At 48.4% G+C, this 25,437-nt stretch overlaps 1 protein-coding gene across 3 annotated transcripts in view; it reads left to right on the top strand.

The window, feature by feature from the left end:
• Window positions 1-25,437, top strand: part of matk (megakaryocyte-associated tyrosine kinase) — a 160,820-nt gene that overhangs the window by 98,494 nt on the left and 36,889 nt on the right. For all 3 annotated transcript variants that reach the window (XM_072482704.1, XM_072482705.1, XM_072482702.1), the window contains 4 exons: window positions 4,896-4,989; window positions 11,189-11,254; window positions 17,748-17,847; window positions 21,620-21,704. In XM_072482704.1, coding sequence (XP_072338805.1) covers window positions 4,896-4,989; window positions 11,189-11,254; window positions 17,748-17,847; window positions 21,620-21,704 — 345 coding nt within the window. The remainder of the gene's footprint in view (window positions 1-4,895; window positions 4,990-11,188; window positions 11,255-17,747; window positions 17,848-21,619; window positions 21,705-25,437) is intronic.

The following is a 25,437-nucleotide window of genomic DNA, read 5'->3' as shown; positions in this document are numbered from 1 at the left end:
GCAGACTAGTTTAGATGGCCAGTGGAGTTACGTATAGTTACCATAGTTAGATCTTGTTAACCTGATCACTAGTATCAAAGTTAAAGTAAAGAACTCATGTAAATATTGTTGTAGTTACTCAATAAACCTTTTGTTACTACTCAAAGAGTTTGAATCTTCTTCATTGGGATTCAGAATACCTCATCACTAAACAAAGATTGAGTAGCACATGTTACCTACCACACAGGTAACAAAACACCCAGGTAGCGGAATTTGTGTCGGGCTTGTGTCCCGTTAGTGCTGCCCCCCCTACTTGTGGGTGTACCGGGAAGATCTTGCTTCTCCCATGGGAGTGTTGTATAGGGGCTTTACCCAGGAGGTGAACCCTGTTCCAAGCCCGAACCGCTCCAGTACCTCTATGAGGTATTTCCATTCGACTCTGTCGAAGACCTTTTCTGCATCTAGGGAGACGATCACCTCTGGTGTTCTCTCCCCGGAGGGGGTTATTATCATGTTCAGCAGGCGCCTGATGTTTGAGGTAAGCTGTCTATCTTTGACAAAGCCCGTCTGGTCCTCTGCGACCACCTCTAGTACACAATCTTCTAGCCTTTTGGCTAGGATTTTGGCCAGTATTTTGGCATCTGCGTTCAGCAGTGAGATGGGTTTGTATGACCCACATTCCGTTGGGTCTTTGTCTTTATTAGTTATCAGCAAGATTGAGGCCTGTGCTAGCGTGGGTGGCAGTGTGCCCTTAGCCAGCGAGTCTGTGAACATCTCCCGCAGTGCTGTTGCACATTTTTTGTAGAAGTCCGCCAGGAACCCGTCTGGTCCCGACGTCTTCCCCGCCTGCATGGAGCTAATGCTGTCCATGATCCCTCCCAGTGCTAGTGGTGCTTCCAGGCCCCGTTTTCTGCCCTCCCCACAACTGGAATGTCCAGTCCATCAAGGAACCGTTTCATCCCGGGCTCCCCCATTTGGGGCTCTGAGGTGTACAGCCCTTGGTAAAAGGCCTTGAAGGTTTTGTTGATCTTTTCTGGTTCTGTTTCTAATGTGCCTCTGGTATCCCTGATTTGTGCAATTTCTCTGGTGGCTGCCTGCTTTCTCAGCTGGTGTGCCAACAGGCGGCTGGCTTTGTCTCCGTGTTCGTATAGGGTCCCACATGCCTGGTGGAGTTGGTGCACTGCTTTCCTGGTGGAGAACAGATCAAAGGTCCTTTGTAGCTCTTTCCTCTCTGCCAGGAGCTCTATGGTCGGGGCCTCGGAGTGTTTACGGTCTACCTCCAGTATGGAGTCGACCAGCTGCTGCCTAGCTGCCCTTTCCTCCCTATCTCTTCGCACTTTGAAAGCGATGATTTCCCCTGTTAGTACGGCCTTTAGCACTTCCAAGAACGTGGCCAGTGAGACCTCCCCGTTCTGGTTGTTCTCCGTGTACTCTGCTATGGCCCGCGATATCTTTTCGTTGAAGGCCTTGTCCGCTAGTAGGGCAATGTCCAACCTCCATGTGGGGCATTGGGCCCTGCCCGTCTCCAGCCTCACATCCATGTAATGTGGAGCATGGTCTGATATCACAAATGCAAAGTATTCCACTTTGTCTATCCCCGGAAGCACCGTTTTCACCACCACAAAGAAGTCAATTCTGGTGTATACGTTGTGTACTGGGGAGAAGAAGGAGAACTCTTACTCCCCTGGCTGGGCGAATCTCCTGGGGTCCACCGCTCCCATCTGTTCCATAAAGTGACTGAGTTCCCTTGCCATGCTTGAGGTTTTCCCCGTTTTGGGGTTTGATCTCTCTGTCATTGGATCCTGTACACAGTTGCAATCCCCCCCCATGATTAGTCGATGCGTCGCTATGTCAGGGATTTCTGCCATGGTCTTCTTAATGAAGCTCGTGTCGTCCCAGTTGGGTGCATACACGTTAACTAGTACTACCGGTGCCCCATCCAGGGCCCCACTGACCATGACGTACCGTCCCCCTGGGTCCGTAACTGTCTTTGTCGCCTTAAACATTGTCCTCTTTCTGATCAGTATTGCCACCCCTCTGGCCCTTGTTCCATAGCAGGAATGGTAGGTTTGTCCCACCCAGCCCTTTCTTACCCGCAGTCGGTCCTGCTCTCTCAGGTGTGTCTCTTGGAGGAAGGCTATGTCGGCCCTCATATTTCTTAGGTGGGTGAGGTCTCTGGATCTTTTCACTGGGCCGTTGAGTCCCCTTACGTTCCAGGTTACGATCCTGGTGGGGGGCTTCCGTCCCCTCGCTCCTGTGGGATTAACCATACTTACCTGGTGGACGCGCCCCTGCCCTCTGGGGTTTCCCTTTGTTAGGGGGCCATCCAGGATGGCCGCTGTCACTGCTCTCTCCATGCGGCCGGGTCCCTGCGCTCCGGGGTTTTCCTTTGTCCGGAGTTCACCGGCATGGCCGCCTACTATGTGTCCGCCACGCGGGTAGTCCCCTGCACTCTGGGGTCTCCCTTCGCCCCGAGACCGTACTGGGTGGGTGCTTGCAGCGATTCCTTGTTTCGAGCCCTTGGATGTGGCACATTGTAGCCCTATTGCTATTCATTTTATAGCCTTGTTTGTCCCTCCTTCCCTGTGTCTCCCCCCCTCCCGGACTCTCCCTTTCCCCCACTTTCTCCCCCCTCTCCCATATACCCCTCCTTTGTCCCTCTTTCCCCTGTTCCTATCCCCGTTTGCTCTCCCGCCTCTGTTAAGTGGTTCCCCCCACCCCCTGCCTGTCGCCTTCACCCCCTGTTGGGGGCGCGCTGTGGCCCTACTTTGTTGCATGCTCCTGGCGCTAGCTTTCCTGCTAGTACTTTGGCCCCCCTCTCAGGAGTTACTGTCTCGCTTCTCCCTTGCCCGGCCTCTGCGGTTTTCTGCTCGCTTTTCCCCCATCCTACCCTGCGCTCCTCTTTCTTGCTCTCCCTCCTCCGCTCCTCTCTTCCCTCATGCTGGGGCCTGGTCTCCCACCTGAAGCAGTCCCTCGGGCAGTGGTTTGCTTTTTGTTCAGGGTGCGCTCGCCATGGCAGGGGTGGGGGCGGGGGGACCTGGCGTTGTGCTGCTTTCGCACTATTGAATTCGGCCCACTTCCTGGCTAGGTCTGCCCCAATGTCCTCGTAAATTCTAATGCCATGTCCTTCCCATTTGCAGGTTCTGTTTTTCCTGGCCCAGCGCAGGATTGTTTCCCTGTCTTGGTGCCGGTGCAGTTTAGCTATAACTGCTCTTGGGTGGTCCCCTGCCCTGGGCTTCGGGCGCAGCGACCGGTGTGCTCTGTCCATTTCTGGCGGGTTGGGGAAAGTTTTCCTCCCCACTAAGTTGCCCTGCATCTCGGCCAGGTATGCCGTGGGGTTTCTACCCTCAATCCCCTCTGGTAGGCCCACTATCCTGACATTTTGCCTTCTCGAGCGGTTTTCCTGATCGTCCACTCTGCCCTTCAGGCTCCCCTGTGTAGTGCCCAGTCTCGCCACCTCCTTCTCCAGGGCCGTGATCCGATCGCTCATGGCAGCCGTGGCTTTCTCCAGCTCCTTAATGGTCGCCTCTTGGGCTTTCAGTTTCTCCTCTTGGGCTTCCAGTTTCTCCACTGCTCTGCCCAGGGCGAGCTGCACCTCCGCCAAGGCCTTGGCCATTTCTGCCTGCACTGCGGCCTCTATGTCTGCCCTAGCCTCTGCCTTGTTTTCCTGCTGATGTTCCCTCAGCGCCTTGGCAAAGGCTGCCTTCCAGTTCCTGTTCCCCCCTGGCCCAGGGGGAAAATGTTGCCCAGTTCTTTATGTTGCAGCGAACATTCCGCTTTGTGCGCTGATCAGCTCGTCTGAACGGGCTCGCACATTGCCCCGTCTGCTTTTGGTGACCCTTCTCCCCCTGCTTTGGCTCCCTTCTGGCATTCCCCCCCCCCCCCCACTTTTTTCCCTCCCTTTTTCTTTTCCCCTCCCTTCTCTCCTTTGCCACTTTTTAAAAATGAAATTCTTTTCAAGAAATTTTTTTTTAGGTGAAAGAAAAAAAGTGAAAAAATTCTCTTTACAAGTTTTCTTTTCAAAGTTTTGTTTTTGCAAAAGGGGAAGTTCGTTTTTATTTTCCCTCACTCGACCAGGGTCGAGAGAGAGAGAGGCTTCTGGCCGGGAGTCCCTCTTTGTTCCTGCCTCATGGTGGTCGCCGCCAAGTGGGGGTGGGGGGGGCAGGGTCATCGGTCGTTCCTGCTGGCTCGGTCCCCGCCTTGGTCCGGGCCGCCGCTCGTCCTGCCCTGCGCCCTGTTGCTGTGCGTTGGGTGGGGGGGGGCGCTCGGGAGCGGAGTTTTCCTGCTCTAATGGGCTTTGGAGTCCGGGTTTTTCTTCGTCCCCACTCTCTTGTTGAAGTGGGGGTGGCCCAAACGGGTGAATTTGCGCACTTGGCTGCAAGTTCTCGGCGAGGAGCGGGACGCAACCTTGTTCCCCTCCAGGAGCTCGTCCACCCGCGACCGCTCTCTTCCCCTGCCGGAAGCCGAATCCTGCTGAGGCAAAGCTGCAGCTGAACCACCTCACCGTTCTCAATAAAAACCATGAGTCGGATCCAGGCTGCAGAGAATGTATTGTTTGTCCTCAACCCATAAGAGAATTGGGTTCATGATCAGGTAGACTGTACATGGAACGATGGGCTGAATGAGCTCTCATTCTGCTTTTTGAGTCCACTGACTTTGAATTTTTAATGAATGAATATGCAGCATCTTTTCTTGCTTCCAAGGAGCAAAATAAATGACGATTAATGTTGAGCTTACAGGTGCTATTTCTCTTTGCACATATCATGGTATTGGAGCAATGACGCACTCGGTGGTACTCATCATTGTGACTGCTTTTCCACAGGGGTTGAATATCTCAACTAAATGGCTGCACAGCCCATAGATAAAGGGCCACAAATTTTAATCTGTTCTTTTTTGCCCGTTTATACTTTATGTAGCATTACATGAAAGATGCGTGTGGACTTATCACCAGATTAACAAAACCCAAACTTAAGGAAGGCACAAAGTCAGCGGCAGAGGAGCTCTCGAAAGGTAAGCAATTCAAAGTGATACATAGACCTGTGGGTGGGTTCTTCACACTTCTAGAATGTTTTATTCCATTCCATGCCGATAAAGGTGTAGCTAGCTCTTTGGCTCACTCTGGCAGTTACTGACTCCATTCTCCACCCACCACTTTTTGTCCTTACATTCTTAACTCACCCAATATCTATCATGGGCAGGCCACAGGAGCAGCACTGAAGTTTAATAAAACAGAGTTCTAAATATCCATTATAGACTTCACTATATGAAAATACTCATTGATAAAGGCACATTCAATACATTCAATCCCTTATAAAAACAAACATTTTCACTCCTAGCCCCGTGCCAAAGACATCTAATCCTTTGATAACCTCTTGGACCTGTCGATCAAACTGTAAATGTACAGCTCCCCCACTGTGAGAATGATAGGTTGTGGAAGCAGTCACGCAATAATAATACTGTAAAGATAGCAATTATGTCAATGAACAACTATTGAAACTGAAAGCACTGATATTTTTCAATTCAGAGACACAGGAAGGCTTTACTCTTCCAAAATATAAAGGGCAGGGGATTTAAATGACTTTACAACTTGACAGGTCCAAGAGTGTATCCATATTTTATGAGCACTTGCATCTACTCCTTTAAAAAAAACAATTGTCATACACTGCGCGATAGGCCCTAACTGCAGTGAAAACACAAATGGCCTTGTTGGGTAGACCTCTGCATGTCTGAGTCATGCTCGCCGCCCTCCCCCACCCCCCGAAAAACCATTCCCTTACTGGTGAAAATAGAATCTGTGAAAATAGGTGCTGGACTTCCAGATCCACGGGCCTAGCACCATTTTGGATAAGGCAAGATATCGTCACAACTCTATGAAAATCCAGGTCCAACTGAGGCTGTGCAACAGTTGCACAGTTAGAACATAGAACATAGAACAATACAGCGCAGTACAGGCCCTTCGGCCCACGATGTTGCACCGAAACAAAAGCCATCTAACCTACACTATGCCATTATCATCCATATGTTTATCCAATAAACTTTTAAATGCCCTCAATGTTGGCGAGTTCACTACTGTAGCAGGTAGGGCATTCCACGGCCTCACTACTCTTTGCGTAAAGAACCTACCTCTGACCTCTGTCCTATATCTATTACCCCTCAGTTTAAAGTTATGTCCCCTCGTGCCAGCCATATCCATCCGCGGGAGAAGGCTCTCACTGTCCACCCTATCCAACCCCCTCATTTTGTATGCCTCTATTAAGTCTCCTCTTAACCTTCTTCTCTCCAACGAAAACAACCTCAAGTCCATCAGCCTTTCCTCATAAGATTTTCCCTCCATACCAGGCAACATCCTGGTAAATCTCCTCTGCACCCGCTCCAAAGCCTCCACGTCCTTCCTATAATGCGGTGACCAGAACTGTACGCAATACTCCAAATGCGGCCGTACCAGAGTTCTGTACAGCTGCAACATGACCTCCCGACTCCGGAACTCGATCCCTCTACCAATAAAGGCCAACACTCCAAAGGCCTTCTTCACAACCCTATCAACCTGGTGGCAACTTTCAGGGATCTATGTACATGGACACCTAGATCCCTCTGCTCATCCACACTTTCAAGAACTTTACCATTAGCCAAATATTCCGCATTCCTGTTATTCCTTCCAAAGTGAATCACCTCACACTTCTCTACATTAAACTCCATTTGCCACCTCTCACCCAGCTCTGCAGCTTATCTATATCCCTCTGTAACCTGCTACATCCTTCCACACTATCGACAACACCACCGACTTTAGTATTGTCTGCAAATTTACTCACCCACCCTTCTGCGCCTTCCTCTAGGTCATTGATAAAAATGACAAACAGCAACGGCCCCAGAACAGATCCTTGTGGTACTCCACTTGTGACTGTACTCCATTCTGAACATTTCCCATCAACCACCACCCTCTGTCTTCTTTCAGCTAGCCAATTTCTGATCCACATCTCTAAATCACCCTCAATCCCCAGCCTCCGTATTTTTTGCAATAGCCTACCGTGGGGAACCTTATCAAACGCTTTGCTGAAATCCATATACACCACATCAACTGCTCTACCCTCGTCTACCTGTTCAGTCACCTTCTCAAAGAACTCAATAAGGTTTGTGAGGCATGACCTACCCTTCACAAAGCCATGCTGACTATCCCTGATCATATTATTCCTATCTAGATGATTATAAATCTTGTCTCTTATAATCCCCTCCAAGACTTTACCCACTACAGACGTGAGGCTCACCGGTCTATAGTTGCCGGGGTTGTCTCTGCTCCCCTTTTTGAACAAAGGGACCACATTTGCTGTCCTCCAGTCCTCTGGCACTATTCCTGTAGCCAATGATGACATAAAAATCAAAGCCAAAGGTCCAGCAATCTCTTCCCTGGCCTCCCAGAGAATCCTAGGATAAATCCCATCAGGTCCCGGGGACTTATCTATTTTCAGCCTGTCCAGAATTGCCAACACCTCTTCCCTACGTACCTCAATGCCATCTATTCTATTAGCCTGGGGCTCAGCATTCTCCTCCACAACATTATCTTTTTCCTGAGTGAATACTGACGAAAAATATTCATTTAGTATCTCGCCTATCTCTTCAGACTCCACACACAATTTCCCATCCCTGTCCTTGACTGGTCCTACTCTTTCCCTAGTCATTCGCTTATTCCTGACATACCTATAGAAAGCTTTTGGGTTTTCCTTGATCCTTCCTGCCAAATACTTCTCATGTCCCCTCCTTGCTCGTCTTAGCTCTCTCTTTAGATCCTTTCTCGCTACCTTGTAACTATCCATCGCCCCAACCGAAACTTCACACCTCATCTTCACATAGGCCTCCTTCTTCCTCTTAACAAGAGATTCCACTTCCTTGGTAAACCACGGTTCCCTCGCTCGACGCCTTCCTCCCTGTCTGACCGGTACATACTTATCAAGAACACGCAGTAGCTGATCCTTGAACAAGCCCCACTTATCCAGTGTGCCCAACACTTGCAGCCTACTTCTCCACCTTATCCCCCCCAAGTCACGTCTAATGGCATCATAATTGCCCTTCCCCCAGCTATAACTCTTGCCCTGCGGTGTATACCTATCCCTTTCCATCATTAACGTAAACGTCACCAAATTGTGGTCACTGTCCCCAAAGTGCTCTCCTACCTCCAAATCCAACACCTGGCCTGGTTCATTACCCAAAACCAAATCCAACGTGGCTTCGCCTCTTGTTGGCCTGTCAACATATTGTTTCAGGAAACCCTCCTGCACACACTGTACAAAAAACGACCCATCTATTGTACTCGAACTATATCTTTTCCAGTCAATATTTGGAAAGTTAAAGTCTCCCATAATAACTACCCTGTTACTTTCGCTCTTATCCAGAATCATCTTCGCCATCCTTTCCTCTACATCCCTAGAACTATTAGGAGGCCTATAAAAAACTCCCAACAGGGTGACCTCTCCTTTCCTGTTTCTAACTTCAGCCCATACTACCTCGGAAGAAGAGTCCCCATCTAGCATCCTCTCCGCCCCCGTAATACTGCTCTTGACTAGCAGCGCCACACCTCCCCCTCTTTTGCCTCCTTCTCTGAGCTTACTAAAACACCTAAACCCCGGAACCTGCAACATCCATTCCTGTCCCTGCTCTATCCATGTCTCCGAAATGGCCACAACATCGAAGTCCCAAGTACCAACCCATGCTGCCAGTTCCCCTACCTTGTTTCGTATACTCCTGGCATTGAAGTAGACACACTTCAAACCACCTATCTGAACACTGGCCCCCTCCTGCGACGTCAAATCTGTGCTCCTGACCTCTATACTCTCATTCTCCCTTACCCAAAAACTACAATCCAGGTTCCCATGTCCCTGCTGCATTAGTTTAAACCCCCCCAAAGAGCACTAACAAATCTCCCCCCCAGGATATTTGTGCCCCTCAGGTTCAGATGTAGACCATCCTGTCTGTAGAGGTCCCACCTTCCCCAGAAAGTTACCAGCTATCTTTTGATAGCGTGTAATTGCACCTTCCAAACCATGACCACAACAATCTAGAAGATTAAGGACTGCAGGCACATGGGAACAGCACCACCGGGAAGATCCCCGCCAAGTCACTCGCCACCCTGACCTGGAAATATGTTACTGCGGGTGGCACAGTGGTTAGCACTGCTGCCTCACGGCGCTGCGGACTTGGGTTTGATCATGTCCCTGGGTCACTGTCCATGTGGAGTTTGCACATTCTCCCCATGTCTGCGTGGGTCTCACCCCCACAACCTAAAAGGATGTGCAGGCTAGGTAGATTGGCCATACCAAATTGCCCCTTAATTAGAAAGAAAATAATTGGCTATTCTAAATTTTTTAAAAAGGGAATATATTGTCGTTCCTTCGATGTCGCTGGGTCAGTTTCCTGGATCTCCCTCCTCAGCAGCACCATGGGTGTGCCTACAAACACATGGACTGCCGCGGTTCAAAAAGGCAGCACACCACCACATTCTCAAGGGCAATTAGGAATGGGCAATAAATAGTGACCTAGTCAGTGATACACACGTCCTTTAAATGAATAAAATAAACAAGCACTTTGCAACAGACCTCACTGCATCATGATTTGGTGTTGCTATAACAGCCACTGAGAGGAGAGCTGTTTTCATTTTGTTTCCATTTGAAATCCTGGGGTGCTGAGGTCAATTGTAGCATCCCCAGTGTAACCCAGCTGACATCAGCTAACAGCACTGATCAGGATTTAAATTAGGATTCATCTGACAATATGATTCATCATCACAAGTCCATGAGACCAGGGGCGCGATTCTCCAACCCCCCACCGGGTCGGAGAATCGCCGGGGGCCGGCGTGAATCGCGCCGGTCGGCGGGAATCCCCCAGCGATTCTCCGGTCCGCGATGGGCCGAAGTCCCGCCACTGTCAACCCACGCCAGCCGGCGTGGATTGAACCACCTTTGGGACGGTGGGACACGGCGGCACGGGCGGGCTCCGGGGTCCTGGGTGGGGGCGCGGGGCGATCTGGTCCCGGGGGGTGCCCCCACGGTGGCCTGGCCCGCGATCTGGGCCCACCGATCCGCGGGCGGGCCTGTGCAGTGGGGCCACTCTTTTCCTTCCGCCTTTCCGCCTTCGCCATGGTCTCCACCATGGCGGAGGCAGAAGAGACCCCCTCCACTGCGCATGCGCAGGGATGCCGTGAGCGGCCGCTGACTCTCCCGCACATGCGCCGCCTGGCTAAGTCAGTTTTGCGCCAGCTGGCGGGGCAGAAGTCAGTCCAGCGCGGGCCTAGCCCCTCAAGGTGAGGGCTCGGCCCCTCAAGATGCGGAGACTTTCGCACCTTTGGCGCGGCGTGATGCCGGACTGATTCGCACCGTTTTTGGCGCCGGTCGGCAGACATTGTGCCGATATCGGAGAATCCCGCCCCAGGGGCGAAATTCTCTGGTATCGGCGCGATGTCCGCCGACCGGCGCCAAAAACGGCGCAAATCAGTCGGGCATCGCGCCACCCCAAAGGTGTGGAATCCTCCGCATCTTTGGGGGCCGAGCCCTAAACTTGAGGGGCTAGGCCCGCGCCGGACTAATTTCCGCCCCGCCAGCTGGCGGAAAAGGCCTTTGGTGCCCCGCCAGCTGGCGCGGAAATGACATCTCCGGGCGTCGCATGCGCGGGAGCGTTAGCGGCCGCTCACGGCATCGCTGCGCATGAGCTGTGGAGGGAGTCTCTTCCGCCTCCGCCATGGTGGAGACCGTGGCGAAGGCGCAAGGAAAAGAGTGCCCCCAAGGCACAGGCCCGCCCGCGGATCGGTGGGCCCCGATCGCGGGCCAGGCCACCGTGGAGGCACCCCCCGGGGCCAGATCGCCCCGCGCCCCCCCCAGGACCCCGGAGCCCGCCCGCACTGCCTTGTCCCGCCGGTAAGAGAGGTGGTTTAATCCACGCCGGCAGGACAGGCATCCTAGCAGCGGGACCTCGGCCCATACGGGCCGGAGAATCGCGGGGGGGGGGGCCCGCCAACCGGCGCGGCGCGTTACCCGCCCCCGCCGAATCTCCGGTGCCGGAGAATTCGGCAACCGGCGGGGGCGGGATTCACGCCAGTCCCCGACCATTCTCCGACCCGCCGGGGGGGTCGGAGAATCTCGCCCCAGGTTCTTTTTAGCTTTATGGTCACACTGGGTTACGTAAATTTTCTCTGTTGTTGATGCTGCTCTTCTTTGTTTTCTTTCAGCTGGCTGGTTACTTAGCATGCAGCAACTCGCATTAGGAGAACAGATAGGGGAAGGGGAATTCGGAGGTGAGAATTTAATGAATTCATTTCTAATCTTTTAATTGTTTGTTTACGCTTTGCTCTCATTCAGACAGAGGATGCTGGTGTTAGGAAACAGGACAATTCCTCATTTTGGGTAGATGCAGAGTAAACCACCCTCTACATTGCTCTATTGGTCACTCCCATTCACTGGTGGAATGCAGGGTAAAGTTCTCTCCATACAGGTCCATTGACTACGCCCAATCACTGGATAGATGCAGAGTTAGGACTGCACTGTACTGCACTGTTCCATTCCCAGTTCAGGCGCAGCATGATTTAAAAATAGAACAACATAGGTATTCACTGTCAGTGAGAAGCATTGGAGCCCTCAGGTGTCTCCGCTTTTAAGAGGCCAGAGGAGAAAGACTGAATGATTCACAACTGTATCTGTGTTTTCTTGATCAGCGAGCCTGAAGACTCTGCTGATTGCCGCTTCTCACTGCAATGTATTTTCTATATCTGCTATGCAACAGAACTTTATCACACTATTTCAATACCTCAAAAAACGTATAAAAGCACCAAGATAGAAGAGGATAATAGGTAAATAGACAAATAGGATAATTTTGAAGTGAGTTCCACATTCCCTTCAATTCCCCCCTTAGCCTTCTACCTCTTATTTTAAATCTATGCCCTCGGGTTATTGATCCCTCTACTGATGGAAAAATACATTCTTATCCACCCTATCAGTGCCCTTCAATCTGATACACCTCAATCATAGAACATAGAACATTACAGCGCAGTACAGGCCCTTCGGCCCTCAATGTTGCGCCGACCTGTGAAACCACTCTAAAGCCCATCTACACTATTCCCTTATCGTCTTTATGTCTATCCAATGACCATTTGAACGCCCTTAGTGTTGGCGAGTCCACTACTGTTGCAGGCAGGGCATTCCATGCCCTTACTACTCTCTGAGTAAAGAACCTACCTCTGACATCTGTCTTATATCTATCTCCCCTCAACTTAAAGCTATGTCCCCTCGTGCTAGACATCACAATCAGGTCCCCTCTTAACCTTTGCTACTCCAAGGAAAACAGCTCAAGCCTATCTAATTGTTTCTCATTACTCAGCTCCTCCAGCTCAGACAGCATCCTGGTAAATCTCCTCTGCCCCCTCTCCAGCGAAATCACACCCTTCCTATAATGTGGTGACCAGAACTGCACACAGTACTCCAGTTGTTTGGTGAAAAGGTGGAAAGGAAGTGGGGGCACATCATTTGAAGGGTGGCCTGTGCGCAGTGGATCCCCACCCCCAAGATGTTACCCTTTCTTTGTGGCCTCCAAAACCAGACTCTCTCAGGGTGCCCAGTTCCACCCCACCCTAAAAGAACAGGAGTTACCTGGGTCCGGTGTCCATCTCGAGCTCTGTGGGCCTCCTTGCAGTTCCAGCAGTGTCCACTACTGGGTCCTGGTGCTACTGGGTCAGCAAGAGCTGCCAGCTAATCAGATTTGCCATCAGCTCTAGAGGGCAGGACTTCTTCTCACTGAGGGACGGAATATAAATCCAATCCGGAGCTTGTTTAAGCTGCATGGTGCATGTTGTCACTGTGGGGCGGTCTTATTTAAAGTCGGTCAGTTTGGAACTGACTTTACTTCCAGCTTGGGGGGATGGGAGGACAGGCTGTATGCCCTCTTCCTGGGTCCGCCATCACACAACATACAGCCCCAAGTCTAATTTGCATGTTATATTGTGCTCCCTCTCCCCGTGTAGCCTCCTAGTACACCAATACCCCACATTTAAACTTTGCCCTTTCTCTTTACATCCATGACTTGCTCCCCCTCCCCTATCTCTTTGCCATTGGGTAACCAATGAACGTTTCCTCAGAGCTCTAAGCTCCTCTGACTTCTTGCGCACCTTTTTGTCTAAATTAGCAACCATGTTTCAGCTGGCTCAATCTAATAGAAACATAAAAACGAGGAGCAGGAGGAGGCCATTCGGCCCTTCGAGCCTGCTCTGCCGTTCATTATGATCATGGCTGATCACCTAACTCAGTAACCTGTTCCTGTTTTCCCCCCTATCCATTGATTCCTTTAGCCCCAAGAGCTAATCTAACATCTTCTTGAAAACATACAATGTTTTGGCCTCAACTGCTTTCTGTGGTAACGTGTTCCACAGATTCACCATTATTTGAGTGAAGACATTTCTCCTCAACCCAGTCCTAAATGGTTTACCCTGTATCCTCAGACTGTGACCCCTGGTTCTGGATTCGCCCACCATCAAGAGCATCCTTCCTGCATCTATTCTGTCTGGTCCTGTTAGAATTTTATAGATTTCTATGAGATCCCCCCCCACCCCCCCCTCCCTCCATTCTTCTAAACTCCAGTGAAAATAATCCTAACTGACTAAATCTCTCCTCATATGTCAGTCCCACCATCCCAGGAATCAGTACAGCAAACCTTCACCGCACTCCCTCCATAACAAGAACATCCTTCCTCAGATAAGGAGACCCAAAACTGCACACAATATGCCCTGTATAATTGCAGCAAGACATCCCTGCTCCTGTACTTAAAACTCTTGTTATGAGGGCCCTTTGCCTTTTTCACCGCCTGCTACACTGCATGCTTACTTTCAGCGACTCGTGTATCAGGAAACCCAGGTCTCATTGTGCATTCCCGTCTCTCATTTTATAATCATTCAGATAATAATCTGCCTTCCTGTTTTTGCTACCAAAGTGGATAACCTCACATTTATCCACATTATACTGCATCTGCCATGCATTTACCCACTCACTCAACTTGTCCAAGTCACACTGCATCCTCCTCACAGCTCACCCTCCCACCCAGCTTTGTGTCATCTGCAAATTTGAAGATATTACATTTAGTCTCCTCATCTAAATCATTAATATGCATTGTGAATAGCTGGGGTCATATCACTGACCCCTATGGTACCTCACTAGTCACTATCTGCCATTTGGAAAATTACCTGTTTATTCCTACTCTTTGTTTCCTGTCTGCCAACCAGTTTTCTTTCCATTTCAATACACTACCCCATTTCCATGCACTTTAAGATTACATGCTAATCTCTTATGCAAGACCTTGCCAAAAGCCTTCAGAAAGCCCAAATAAACCACATCCATTGGGTCCTCCTCATCAACTCTACTAGTTACATCCTCAAAGAATTTCAGTAGATTGTCAAGCATAATTTCTTCTTCATAAATTCATGCTGACTGTCTGATCCTGCCACTGTTTTCCAAGTTCGCTGCTATTAAATCTTTTACAATAGACTCAAGCATTTTCCCTGCTACCAGCGTCAGGCTGACTGGACTATAATACACTGTTTTCTCTCTACCTCTCTTTTTAAATAGTGGGGTTACATTAGCTACCCTCCAATCCATGGGAACTGTTACAGAGTCTATAGAATCTCTGGGGTTGACCAATGCATCCAGTATATCTAGGGCCACTTCCTTAAGTATGCTGGGGTGTAGATTATCAGGACCCAGGGATTTATTGGCCTTTAATCCCACCAATTTTCCCAACACCATTGCCCTACTAATATTTATTTCATTCAGTTCCTCCTTCTCACTAAACCCTTTGTTCCCCAACATTTCTGGTACGTTATTTTTGCCTTCCTTTGTGAGGACAGAAACCAAAGTATGTATTTAGTTGGTCAGCCATCGTTTGTTCCCCATTATGAAGTCCCCTATTCTGACTGCAAGGGACCTACATTTGTCTTCATTAATCTTTTTCTCTTTACATACGAAGATTTGACAGTCATTTTCTATGTTCCTCGCAAGTTTACTCATATATTCTATTTTCTCCTTCTTAATCAATCCCTTTGTCCTCCTTTGCTGAATTCCAAACTGTTTCCAATTCTCAGGTCGGTTGTTTGTTCTGGCCTCTTCCTTGGATCTAATATGATCTCTAATTTCCCTCGTAAGTCATGGTTTGACCACCTTTCCCATTTTATTTTTGCACCAGACAGGAATCAACAATTGCTGCCGTTCACCCATGTGCTCTTTAAATGTTTCCCATTGCCTATCCACCACCATTCCTTGAGGTAACGTTCCCCGATCCATCAAAGCCAACTCGTGCCTCGTACCATCGTTCATTCCTTAATTAGATCAGAATAAATACGTCACTCTCCATCTTGAAGAAGAATTCTATTATATTATGGTTGCTCATCCCCAAAGGACCTCATATGACTGGATTGCTAATTATTCCTTTCTCATAACACAATATCCAGTCTAGGATGGCCTGTTCTCTAGTTGGTTCCTCAAAGTATTGGTCCAGAAAACCAACCTGTGCACACTCCAGGATTTCCTCCTCCAAAGTATTGTTACTAATTTGATTTTTCCAATCTATATGCAGATTAAAGCCCTCCATAATTACAGATATTGCTTTATTGTCTCTAATTTGATTTGGTTTGCTTTGATTTATTGTCACGTCTACCGAGGTGCAGTGAAAAATAGTGTTCTGCGTACAGTCCCAACAAATCGTTCCATATATGAATAAACATTGGACATACATAAATAATTTCCTGTTTAACGCCATCCCCAACATCATCCTATAATTTGGGGGTCTCTACATGTTTTTTCCCTTGGTGTTTCCCAGCTCTACCGAAACAGATTCCATTGGAGCTAAAATCCTTCCTCAGTCTCTGAAATAACTCCCAAACATCTCTGCCTGACAACCTCGCTTGTTCCTTGAACAAACTCCTTAGTATCCATCACATCGACCAATTATTTTGTCATATTTCCTTTAATTCAGCATCTTGCAAGGGTGTTTATTCCTGTTTCTTTCCTGTTTATTCCCTGTTTTTTCTGTTCATTCCCTGTTTTTTCCCTTATTTCCCCTTTCTTTTATTTTGCTGTTCCATTTTTGATCCATGGATGATTAATGGAAATCTCACTTCAAGGCAAGCGGCCTGTAAGAAGCCTGTACCTTTCATTCAAATGGAAGAATCTGGAAGACTGTACTGGTTTAAACTGGTGAATGCAAACTGGCCGGTATCGGCGAGGACTCGGTTTGATTGATTTGGCTGATAGTCAATGAATGGGCCCAGAGGGCTGTGCTCTGCCTGGTAACAGGTGGCGATTGGATATTATTCCACTGGAAGGCTTTTCATAGAATTTACAGTGCAGAAGGAGGCCATTCGGCCCATCGAGTCTGCACCGGCTCTTGGAAAGAGCACCCTACCCAAGGTCCACACCTCCCCCTATCCCCATAACCCAGTAACCCCACCCTACACTAAGGGCAATTTTGGACACTATGGGCAATTTAGCATGGCCAATCCACCTAACCTGCACATCTTTGGACTGTGGGAGGAAACCGGAGCACCCAGAGGAAACCCACGCACACACTGGGAGGATGTGCAGACTCCGCACAGACAGTGACCCAAGCCGGAATTGAACCTGGGACCCTGGAGCTGTGAAGCATTTGTGCTATCCACAAGGCTACCGTGCTGCCCTTTTCAGGGACTTTTCAGAGTCCCAAGGTTCCAGTTTGGTTTCAGTTTTGATTCTGGCTGCCCGATGAAGAGATCCAACTAACTCTCTCCAAAAAGATCCGGCTAACTCTTTCCAGAAGGCCACTGTGTGGGCTGACTCTCTCTCCAGCAAATCTGGATTGCATTCTCTTGAGACTGCAGAGGCCTGAAGTCAAACCATGAGCTGGAAGCAAGGTTTGATGTGAAATAACATGTCTCTCCAGAAAGATAGAGGTCTGAATGTGAACCTCAAGCTGAAGGCCCAGTTTGGTGAGAAATAAGGTGACTCTCCAGAAAGCCTGCTGCTTGTGAGTACTGCATTTTCTAAACTATAGGGACCCTGAATGAACCACTCTACAAAGAAGACATTACTTCTGTAAGCCAGAGTCTTTAATCGGCAAGCTGCCGTGAAGGGAGTGTGCTACAGATACACCATCTGAAGCAAAGACTCTTACCTTTTGACCTTCATCCTTATTATTATTTACCCCTTTCCACCCCTCTGTTTGTCTGTCTTATGTGTTGTGTATGTGTGTGTGTATAGAGGGTGGGATTGTTAAAGTGGGTAGTAGGTATGAGCTTGTCATTAACCAGTTGAATTTACTGCATAGTTCATGATAATTCTTGGTATAAATGAACAATAATCGTGTTTAAACTTACAAACCTGGTGACTGTAGTTATTGGGCAGCCAAGGGCCAAAGACTTTGGGTAGTTTTATAAGGATTATTGGTTAAATCACTCGTGTTGTGTCTCTGGGGCAGGTGGGGCTGGAATTGACCTCGTACTCGCCCAGGGTATCATAACAATCTGTTTTTCCTCATGCCTCTGTAAGTGTCTTGTGATCGTGTTTTGCATAAACGTGGTCACATAAAAGCAAGCTTTTGCTATACTGGGTAAAAGCATAACACCGCATGCGTCCTGTTTACAGTTTGCTCTTTCTTCTCAATACCCTAGCTCATTCACACTATTGATGCCACAAGTCAAATTTCTGTGGTGACTTCGAAATATGGGTGCAAAGCAGGTCAGAGGAGCTCAAACTAATCAGCATTTTGTGTTTTTGTAGCTGTGTTTCAGGCTGAATACATGGGGCAGAAAGTGGCTGTAAAAAACATTAAATGCGATGTCATGGCTCAGTCTTTTTTGGAGGAGACCTCCGTGATGACGTAAGTGTATTTCTCCGGGTGATTTCAACACGTGTGAACTACGAGTTTTATTCAGCTATTTCCTCATTCAGCATCTACATCCACGCACTTTCCAGTGATGGGTCATTGCATAGCACAGTTTGAGCATCCCTTATCCGAAATTCCAAAAGAAATCTGCACTTTTTTCGAGTGCAGAGACCAGCTGCCGGACCTCCGTATTGTCTGTCTAATAATGGCAGCCCGATAGCGGGATACCAAAGGAATCCCGCAAGCTTGCCAGCATGCATACATTTGCATGGCAAGGGAGAGGGAACCGCTTCTGGGCGACGTTCCTAGCGCCTAGCGCAGACTGGGGCCATTCTACTCTGGCAAGAGAACGTTGGGCGGGATCCTCCATTGGCTGACGTTGAAATTGGGAAATGTGATTGTGCGGGGTATAGGTTCCGACGCCAAAGATTTGATGCCAAATCGCAATTCTCCGTCACCTCGACAGTGGCATCAATGTGGTCCAGAACACACGTACAGTAAACATTGTTTGCACATCATTAGCGGGCCTGACCCAGTATTCTCCGGGGCCTCCAGGATTCTCCGCCTCGGATAGTCCTAGTTCCCAATGGCACCGTTCACTTGTGCATTTAAAAATAGTGAAACTGGCATCGTGACTGCTGACGGAGGGAAAGAGAGGTTACGGAAGGTGTCCAACATGGCCATAGTTTGCTGACTGTTGTGCTGCTGGCCAGGGGGCTTTTTCTAGGCCCGGGGGGTGGCCAGGAGGTGGGCTGTGGGGTCGGGTGGACAGGCACAGAACAGCATTGCCGCAGCTTGAAAGGCAGCCATGCAGCTGCGCACGCCGCTGACTGCCCGCTGTGAACGTAGGGCCACGGGTCATATGGGTCGTCCCCCCCCAGGCCACCCCCTAGCTGCCCTCTGGCCCCAGTCGACCAATCAGCTGTATGGGTGCACTCCAGTGCAACCAGAGCCATCTTGTTGGCTGGGATGTGAGTGTGTGTGGGGAGTGTAATGTGTCTATGTGGCTGCAGCTTGTCAGCCTCCCGGATGTCAATCACGGACCTGGCGAATCCCGCACCGTTTCTAATTGGAATCGATTGTGTTCCATGCGTCGTCGGTGCTAGCCCCTTAACAGTCGCTGAATTGGTCCAGATTCGGTGCCAGTTTTGCTCTCGCGAAAGTCCATGAATCCTGCCCCGGCGTCAACAATTAGGGCAGGATTCTCCAGCCATGTTCGCCCGGCAACCGGAGAATCCCTCCCCCCCCCCCTCTCCCCTCCCCCGAGGTCAATGGATTTTGCCACTCTCCGCAGCTTGCCCATGGCCCAACGGAGAATTCCACCCGTTGCCCATCTCTTTATGTGATTCGGTGTCAGATTCTGCCTCATAACCCTCCTGTGAGATGTCCTGCAAACGTTATTAAATTAAAGGTGCGATATAAACGCAAGTTATTGCTGTTGCAGTAAAGCCATGGCTCATTTAGTAGTATTCTAATATAGTTCTGTACAGCGAGTGATGCATGAGATACTAAAACCTAGCCTCCATATGTCTACTTGGGTAAACAACCCCATGGCACTCTTTCAGGCAAGAGCCAAGGGAGTTATCCCCAGGGTCATGGCCAATATTTATCCCTCAATCAACAGATCAGCTGGTTAAGATGACGTTGCTGTTTGTGGGAGTTTGTTGTGTGCAACTTGGCTGCTGCATTTCCTGCATTACAACAGATCAAGAGTACTTAATTGGCTGCAAAGTTTGTTTGTGACGTCCTGTGGTTGCGAGAAGTGCTGCAGAAATTCAAGCCTTTTTAAAATTTTATGGTCGCAGTGTAGTTTGCAGTAATGTAATGTGGCCACCGGGTGGAGCAATAATCCCTGTATTGACAGCAGTTCTCACACTGGGAAGTAGAGAGGTTCCAAAGTTCTGCGCCACAGAAGAATCATGTTGGATTCGAAACATCTTTCTCCACGTGCACTCTCAGACATGCTGAGTTTTTTTTCGTCTAGCACTTTCTGCTTTCATTTCAAATCTGCAGCATCTGCAGTATGTCATTTTCATTTCAGGATCAAACCTCCCGTGAACTCTGTTTCAGCTCGGGCAGAGCGGCTGGCTACCTGGGTGAGACACTGGAGAGAACCTGGTGTCACATACAGCCAAACCCCAGTAAGAGCCAACTGTGGGGTGAGAAAGAGTAGCAGGAGGGTAAACCGGTGTGTAAAAAACAGAACTGCCAGAGAGTAAACTGACTCCAGTGATGAATTTTACTGTCTGCAGCAGCAAGCCCCTTTTAGGGGCTGGTCCCTTTAAGGAACGTTCTCTGATAGAGGGGTCATGTGACCGGCTACTCCAATCCAGGGACGGGAGTTGTGAATTCACTGGGACCTGTTGGGACTTGTCCCAGCAGCTGAACTCTGGAGCTGAGTTTGGAAAGACCGTTTTAAAGCACACTGTAAATAGTTGTTTATATTTTGAATAAATCATTGTTTCTTATAAGTTAACTGGTGGAGCCGATTTTTGAAGTTATCTGATAAATGTTGGAATTTCAGGTATATATTGTATTATTTGTATCTGGTGCAGCAATGGTTAAAAGCCTGGATTAGTGTGTGTATGTATCTACTGCAGTAAGGTTTTAAAAAATCTTGGTTTAAAGGACAGGCAGACACTGTGGCTACAGAAGCAATAATTAAAGCATCATAAAATTGGGACCATTATTAATTCCAACCATGTATAATGTTTACCTGAATAGGGTTAATGGCATTTTGTTTATAGAAAGAAGGTTCCCTGGGTTTAGTTAATTGAAGGGTTGTGGTTAGTCTTAGTAAGATGATCATAACCCAGTTAGTGGAATAGAGATGATGTAGTTGATGGGAGAAGCCAGGGGCTGAAGCAGTCAGGTGTTGTGTTTCAGTTAGATTTTGCTGTGAACAGAATAGGAACGATTTGCCAAATGCTGGAAAGTTAAACAGCAGTTTGACAAAAGCCAAGAATCTGCAGGCTGTTTCCTGAAGGATCGTTCTCTCTCAAAGCATCCGACGCATCTCTATGCAACAAGTATTCCTGTGTTTGCTAACTGTATTTAAAAGAGGACTTTGACCTGAGATGGATTTTGCTTGATTGGAGATAAACAAAATAGCAGTTAGAAGTTAAAGTGTTTCCTTTTATTGTTAAACATTGTTTAACTGTGAATTGAAAGCTATTTCTTGTGGAATGTTGAAGTTATTTTAGTCCTGTATTCGTAATAAAGTTTGTTTTAATATACCGAGGGTGGGATTCTCTTAGCCCGGGGCCGGGCCAGAAAATCCCCGCGACCGGCGCGAATCGTGCCGTGCCGCCCCAACGCCGGGACGTGATTCCCCGCAGAGCGGAGAATCGACACCATTGGCGCCGGCGTGGTTGGCGCGGCGCCGGTCAGGGGCCGCTCTACGGGGCCCCCCCCCCGCCGATTCTCGGTCCGGGATGGGCCGAGCAGCCATCGCAAAAAACCCGAGTCCCGCCGGCGCTGTTCACACCTGCTCTCAGCCAGCGGGACCTCGGCGTTGAAGGGTCCGGGGGCGGCCTGTGGGAGGGGGGGGGGGGGGGGTCCGACGGCGTCAACACTTAGCCTCAGGATCACAGAATCCCGCCCTAAATCCCTGTTTATGTGTGGAGTCACTCCTGGAGTGAAGTATCCTTTCCTCACAGACTGACAAATTAAATGAAGTATTGGGGCTTATGTCTGGTATCCTGTCAACTGTTGGGGTTTGGTCTGATATTACACTGTCTAAGTTCACTATTTTTTTTCAACACAGGAAACTTCAGCACAAGAACCTGGTGAAATTGTTGGGAGTGGTAGTGGATAATGGATTATATATTGTGACCGAGTTCATGGGCAAGGTATGACCCTATTTATTGTAAAACCCTCGATCTCTCTCTGTATTTCTCTGTGCACCTGCCTCAAAGTCCCCTGGCAGCCGTTAGTCTTGTGATGTGTATACTGGGTCCCGTGTTCAATTCACCGTGACAATGTGGCTACGTTTATCATGCCATCGTCAAGCACTGTGATGCAGTACAGTAACGTCTCCACGAAAACATCAGAACGGAACTTATGGTTGCCCCAAATAAATAAAAATAAGGATTATTCTGGGGACAAATTCAAAATAAATCCAAAATAATTTTAATTCCACTTGTTCTGCTTTCTGTTGGGGAGTCGTGGCATTGTCACTCAACTAGTGATGCAGAAACCCTTGGTAAAGCTCTGAGGACCTGAGGTTTAGAATCCAGGGCAGGTGGTGATATTTGAATTCAATAGAAACCTAAAAGGCTAATGGTAACCATTGTTGTAAAAACCCTTTGAGTTCAGTAATGTCCTCGAGGGAAGTAAATCTGCCATCCTTACCTGATAGAGCCTACATGTAACTTCATAATTTTGTCCACTGTTATATGGGCGTCAGTGGTCCCACTGATAACCAGTTATGTGAAAAATGTTCTATCACCTTTCTTTGAACTTGTAGCTCTAGGCCCTAAGTTTGAGTTTAAACCCCCTTGTCACCATTTCATCAAACAGTGAAAATAATGCTGCAGTATTTACCCCAGGATCTGCAGGGTTAGAAGAAAAGAGCTGACATGCACTGGCCTCGCTTTTACACATTAGTCGTGAGCACTGGCCATATTCACATTGCTAGAGTTTGGACCTGTTTAAAGAATCATAAGACCATAGAATGGTTACAGCACAGCCGCAGGCCATTCAGAGAAGAGCAACTCCACGAGTTTCACTGCCCCACCTCCCCCCCCCCCCCCCCCCCCCCCCCCCCGTAACTCTGCAAATCGTTTCTCTTCAGATTATTATCCAATTCCCTTTTACGAACATCTGAATTAGGAGCAAGTGTAAGCCACTCAGCCCCTCGAACCTGCTCTGCCATTCAATAAGATCATGGCTGATCTGATTGTAATTTCAAACCTACATTCCTGCCCTCCTCTGATGACCTTCTTGTCCCCTTGTTAATCAAGATCCTAGCTGACTCTGCCTCTTCTTCAGCCGCCTCATGAGAAGAGTGTTCCATAGGTTCACGGCACCCAAAGAAAAAAATTCTCCTCATCTCTGTCTGAAATGCGAGACCCCCTTACTTTCAAATAGTTACCCCTGGTTCTAAATTCTCCCATAAGATAAAACATCTTCTGCACATCCACCCCGCCAGTACCCCTCAGGATCGGAAATGCTTCAATCGAGTCACTTCTTACTGCAAATCCCAACGGACAGAAGCCTCGTCTGTCCAAGTTTTCCTCATAACACAACCTGCCCATTCCAGGTATTAGTCCCGTAAACCTTCCCTTGACTGCTTCCAATGCATTTGCATCTTTCTTTAAATAAGGGCACCAACTGCACACAGTACGCCAGATGTGACCTTGCCAGTGCTTTGTATAACAACATAACCTCCTTGCTTTTGTTTGTCGGGCGTTGGTTAGCTCAGTTGGCTAGCTAACTGGTTTATGATGCAGAGTGGCGCCAACCGTGCAGGTTCAATTCCCATATCAGCTGAGGTTATCCATGAAGACATTGCCTTCTCAACCTTGCCTGAGTTGTGGTAACTCTCAGGTTAAATCACTACCACTCAACCTTCTCTCAAAAAAGGGAAGGGCAGCCCCTGGTCCTTAAGACTATGACAGTTTTCACTTTTGTATTCAGTTCCCCGCACAATAAAAAATAACATTCTACTAGATTTCCTAATTCCTTGCTCTACCTGCATACTATCCTTTTGTGATTCGTGCACTAGGAGACCCAGATCCCACTGCATCTCAGAGCTCTGCAATCTCTCACCATTTAGAAAATATGCTTTTTTATTCTTCCTGCCAAAATGGACAATTCCACGTTTTCCCACATTATACTCAATTTGCCGGATCTTTGCCCACTCACTTAACCCAGCTATATCATAAGACCATAAGGCAGAGGAGCAGAAGTAGGCCACTTGGCCCATCGAATCTGCCCCGCCATTCAATCATGGCTGATATTTTTCTCATTCCCATTCTCCTGCCTTTTTCCCATAACCCCTGATCTCCTTATTAATCAAGAACCTATCTATCTCTGTCTTAAAGACACTCAGTGATTTAGCCTCCTCAGCCTTCTGCGGCAAAGTTCCACGGATTCACCACTCTCTGGCTGAAGAAATTCCTGCTCATCTCTGTTTTAAAGGATCGTCCCTTTAGTCTGAGATTGTGCCCTCTGGTTCAAGTGGAAACATCCTCTCCACGTCCACTCCATCCAGGCCTCGCAGTAAGTTTCATCCTTCTAAACTACAACAAGTACAGACCCAGAGTCTCCAACCATTCCTCATACGACAAGCTCTTCATTCCAGGGATCATTCTTGTGGACCTCCTCTAAGGCCAGCACATCCTTCCTCAGATACGGGGCCCAAAACTGCTCACAATACTCCAAATGGGGTCTGACCAGAGCCTTGTACAGCCTCGGAAGTACATCCCTGTTCTTGTATTCTAGCCCTCTCGACATGAATGCTAACATTGCATTTGCCTTCTTAGCTGCCGACTGAACCTGCATGTTAACCTGAAGAGAATCCTGAACAAGGACTCCCAAGTCTCTTTGTGCTTCTGATTTCCTAAGCATTTCCCCAGTTAGAAAATAATCTCTGCCTCCATTCCTCCTTCCAAAATGCATAACCTCACATTTTTCCACATTGTAATCCATCTGCCACTTCTTTGCCCACTCTCCTAGCCTGTCCAAGCCCTTCTGTAGCCCCCTCCCCCCTGCTTCCTGAATGCTACCTGTCCCTCTACATATCTTTGTATCATCTGAAAACTTAGCAACAGCGCCTTCAGTTCCTTCTTCCAAATCGTTAATGTATATTGTGAAAGGTTGTGGTCCCAGCACAGACCCCTGAGGCACACCACTAGTCACCAGCTACCATCCTGAAAAAGACCAGTTTATCCCCACTCTCTGCCAGTCAGCCAATCCTCTATCCATGCCAGGATCTTACCCTTAACACCATGGGCTCTTAACTTATTTAACAGTCTCCTATGCAGCACCTTGTCAAAGGCCTTCTGGAAATCTAAATAAATCGCGTCCACTGGTTCTACTTTGTCTAACATCCTTGTTACCTCCTCAAAGAATCCTAACAGATTTGTCAACATGACCTCCCCTTGACGAAACCAGTACATCCACCGGTTCCCCTTTATCCACAGCACATGTTCATTCTTCAAAGAACTCCAATAAGTTGGATAAACATGATTTCCCTTTCACAAAACCATGTTGACTCTGCCTGATCACCTTGAATTTTTCTAAAAGCCCTGCTATAACATCTTTAATAATAACTTCCAACATTTCCCCGATGACAGATGTTTAACTAACTGACCTGTAGTTTCCAGCTTTCTGTCTCCCTCCCCTTTTTGATTCAAGGAGTTGCATTTGCTATTTTGCAATCAAATGGAACCTTATCTGAATCTTTTTTTGAATGGGTAGAGTGTGGTTAGTGCAGCCAGGATTTTACAGCATGGTCACAGTGTGCCTCCCCCATCCATCAGTGGGCCATTTAAATTGACGTTTATTTCAGCTGCACTGGGAGAGACTAAAATCCTGGTCCAGGTGTCATCAGAGTCCAGCATTGGCCAATTAAAGTGC

The sequence above is a fragment of the Scyliorhinus torazame genome, chromosome 18 (genome assembly GCF_047496885.1).
Source record: "Scyliorhinus torazame isolate Kashiwa2021f chromosome 18, sScyTor2.1, whole genome shotgun sequence".
Lineage (NCBI taxonomy): Eukaryota > Metazoa > Chordata > Chondrichthyes > Carcharhiniformes > Scyliorhinidae > Scyliorhinus > Scyliorhinus torazame.
This window is presented reverse-complemented; position numbering and strand designations above follow the sequence as displayed.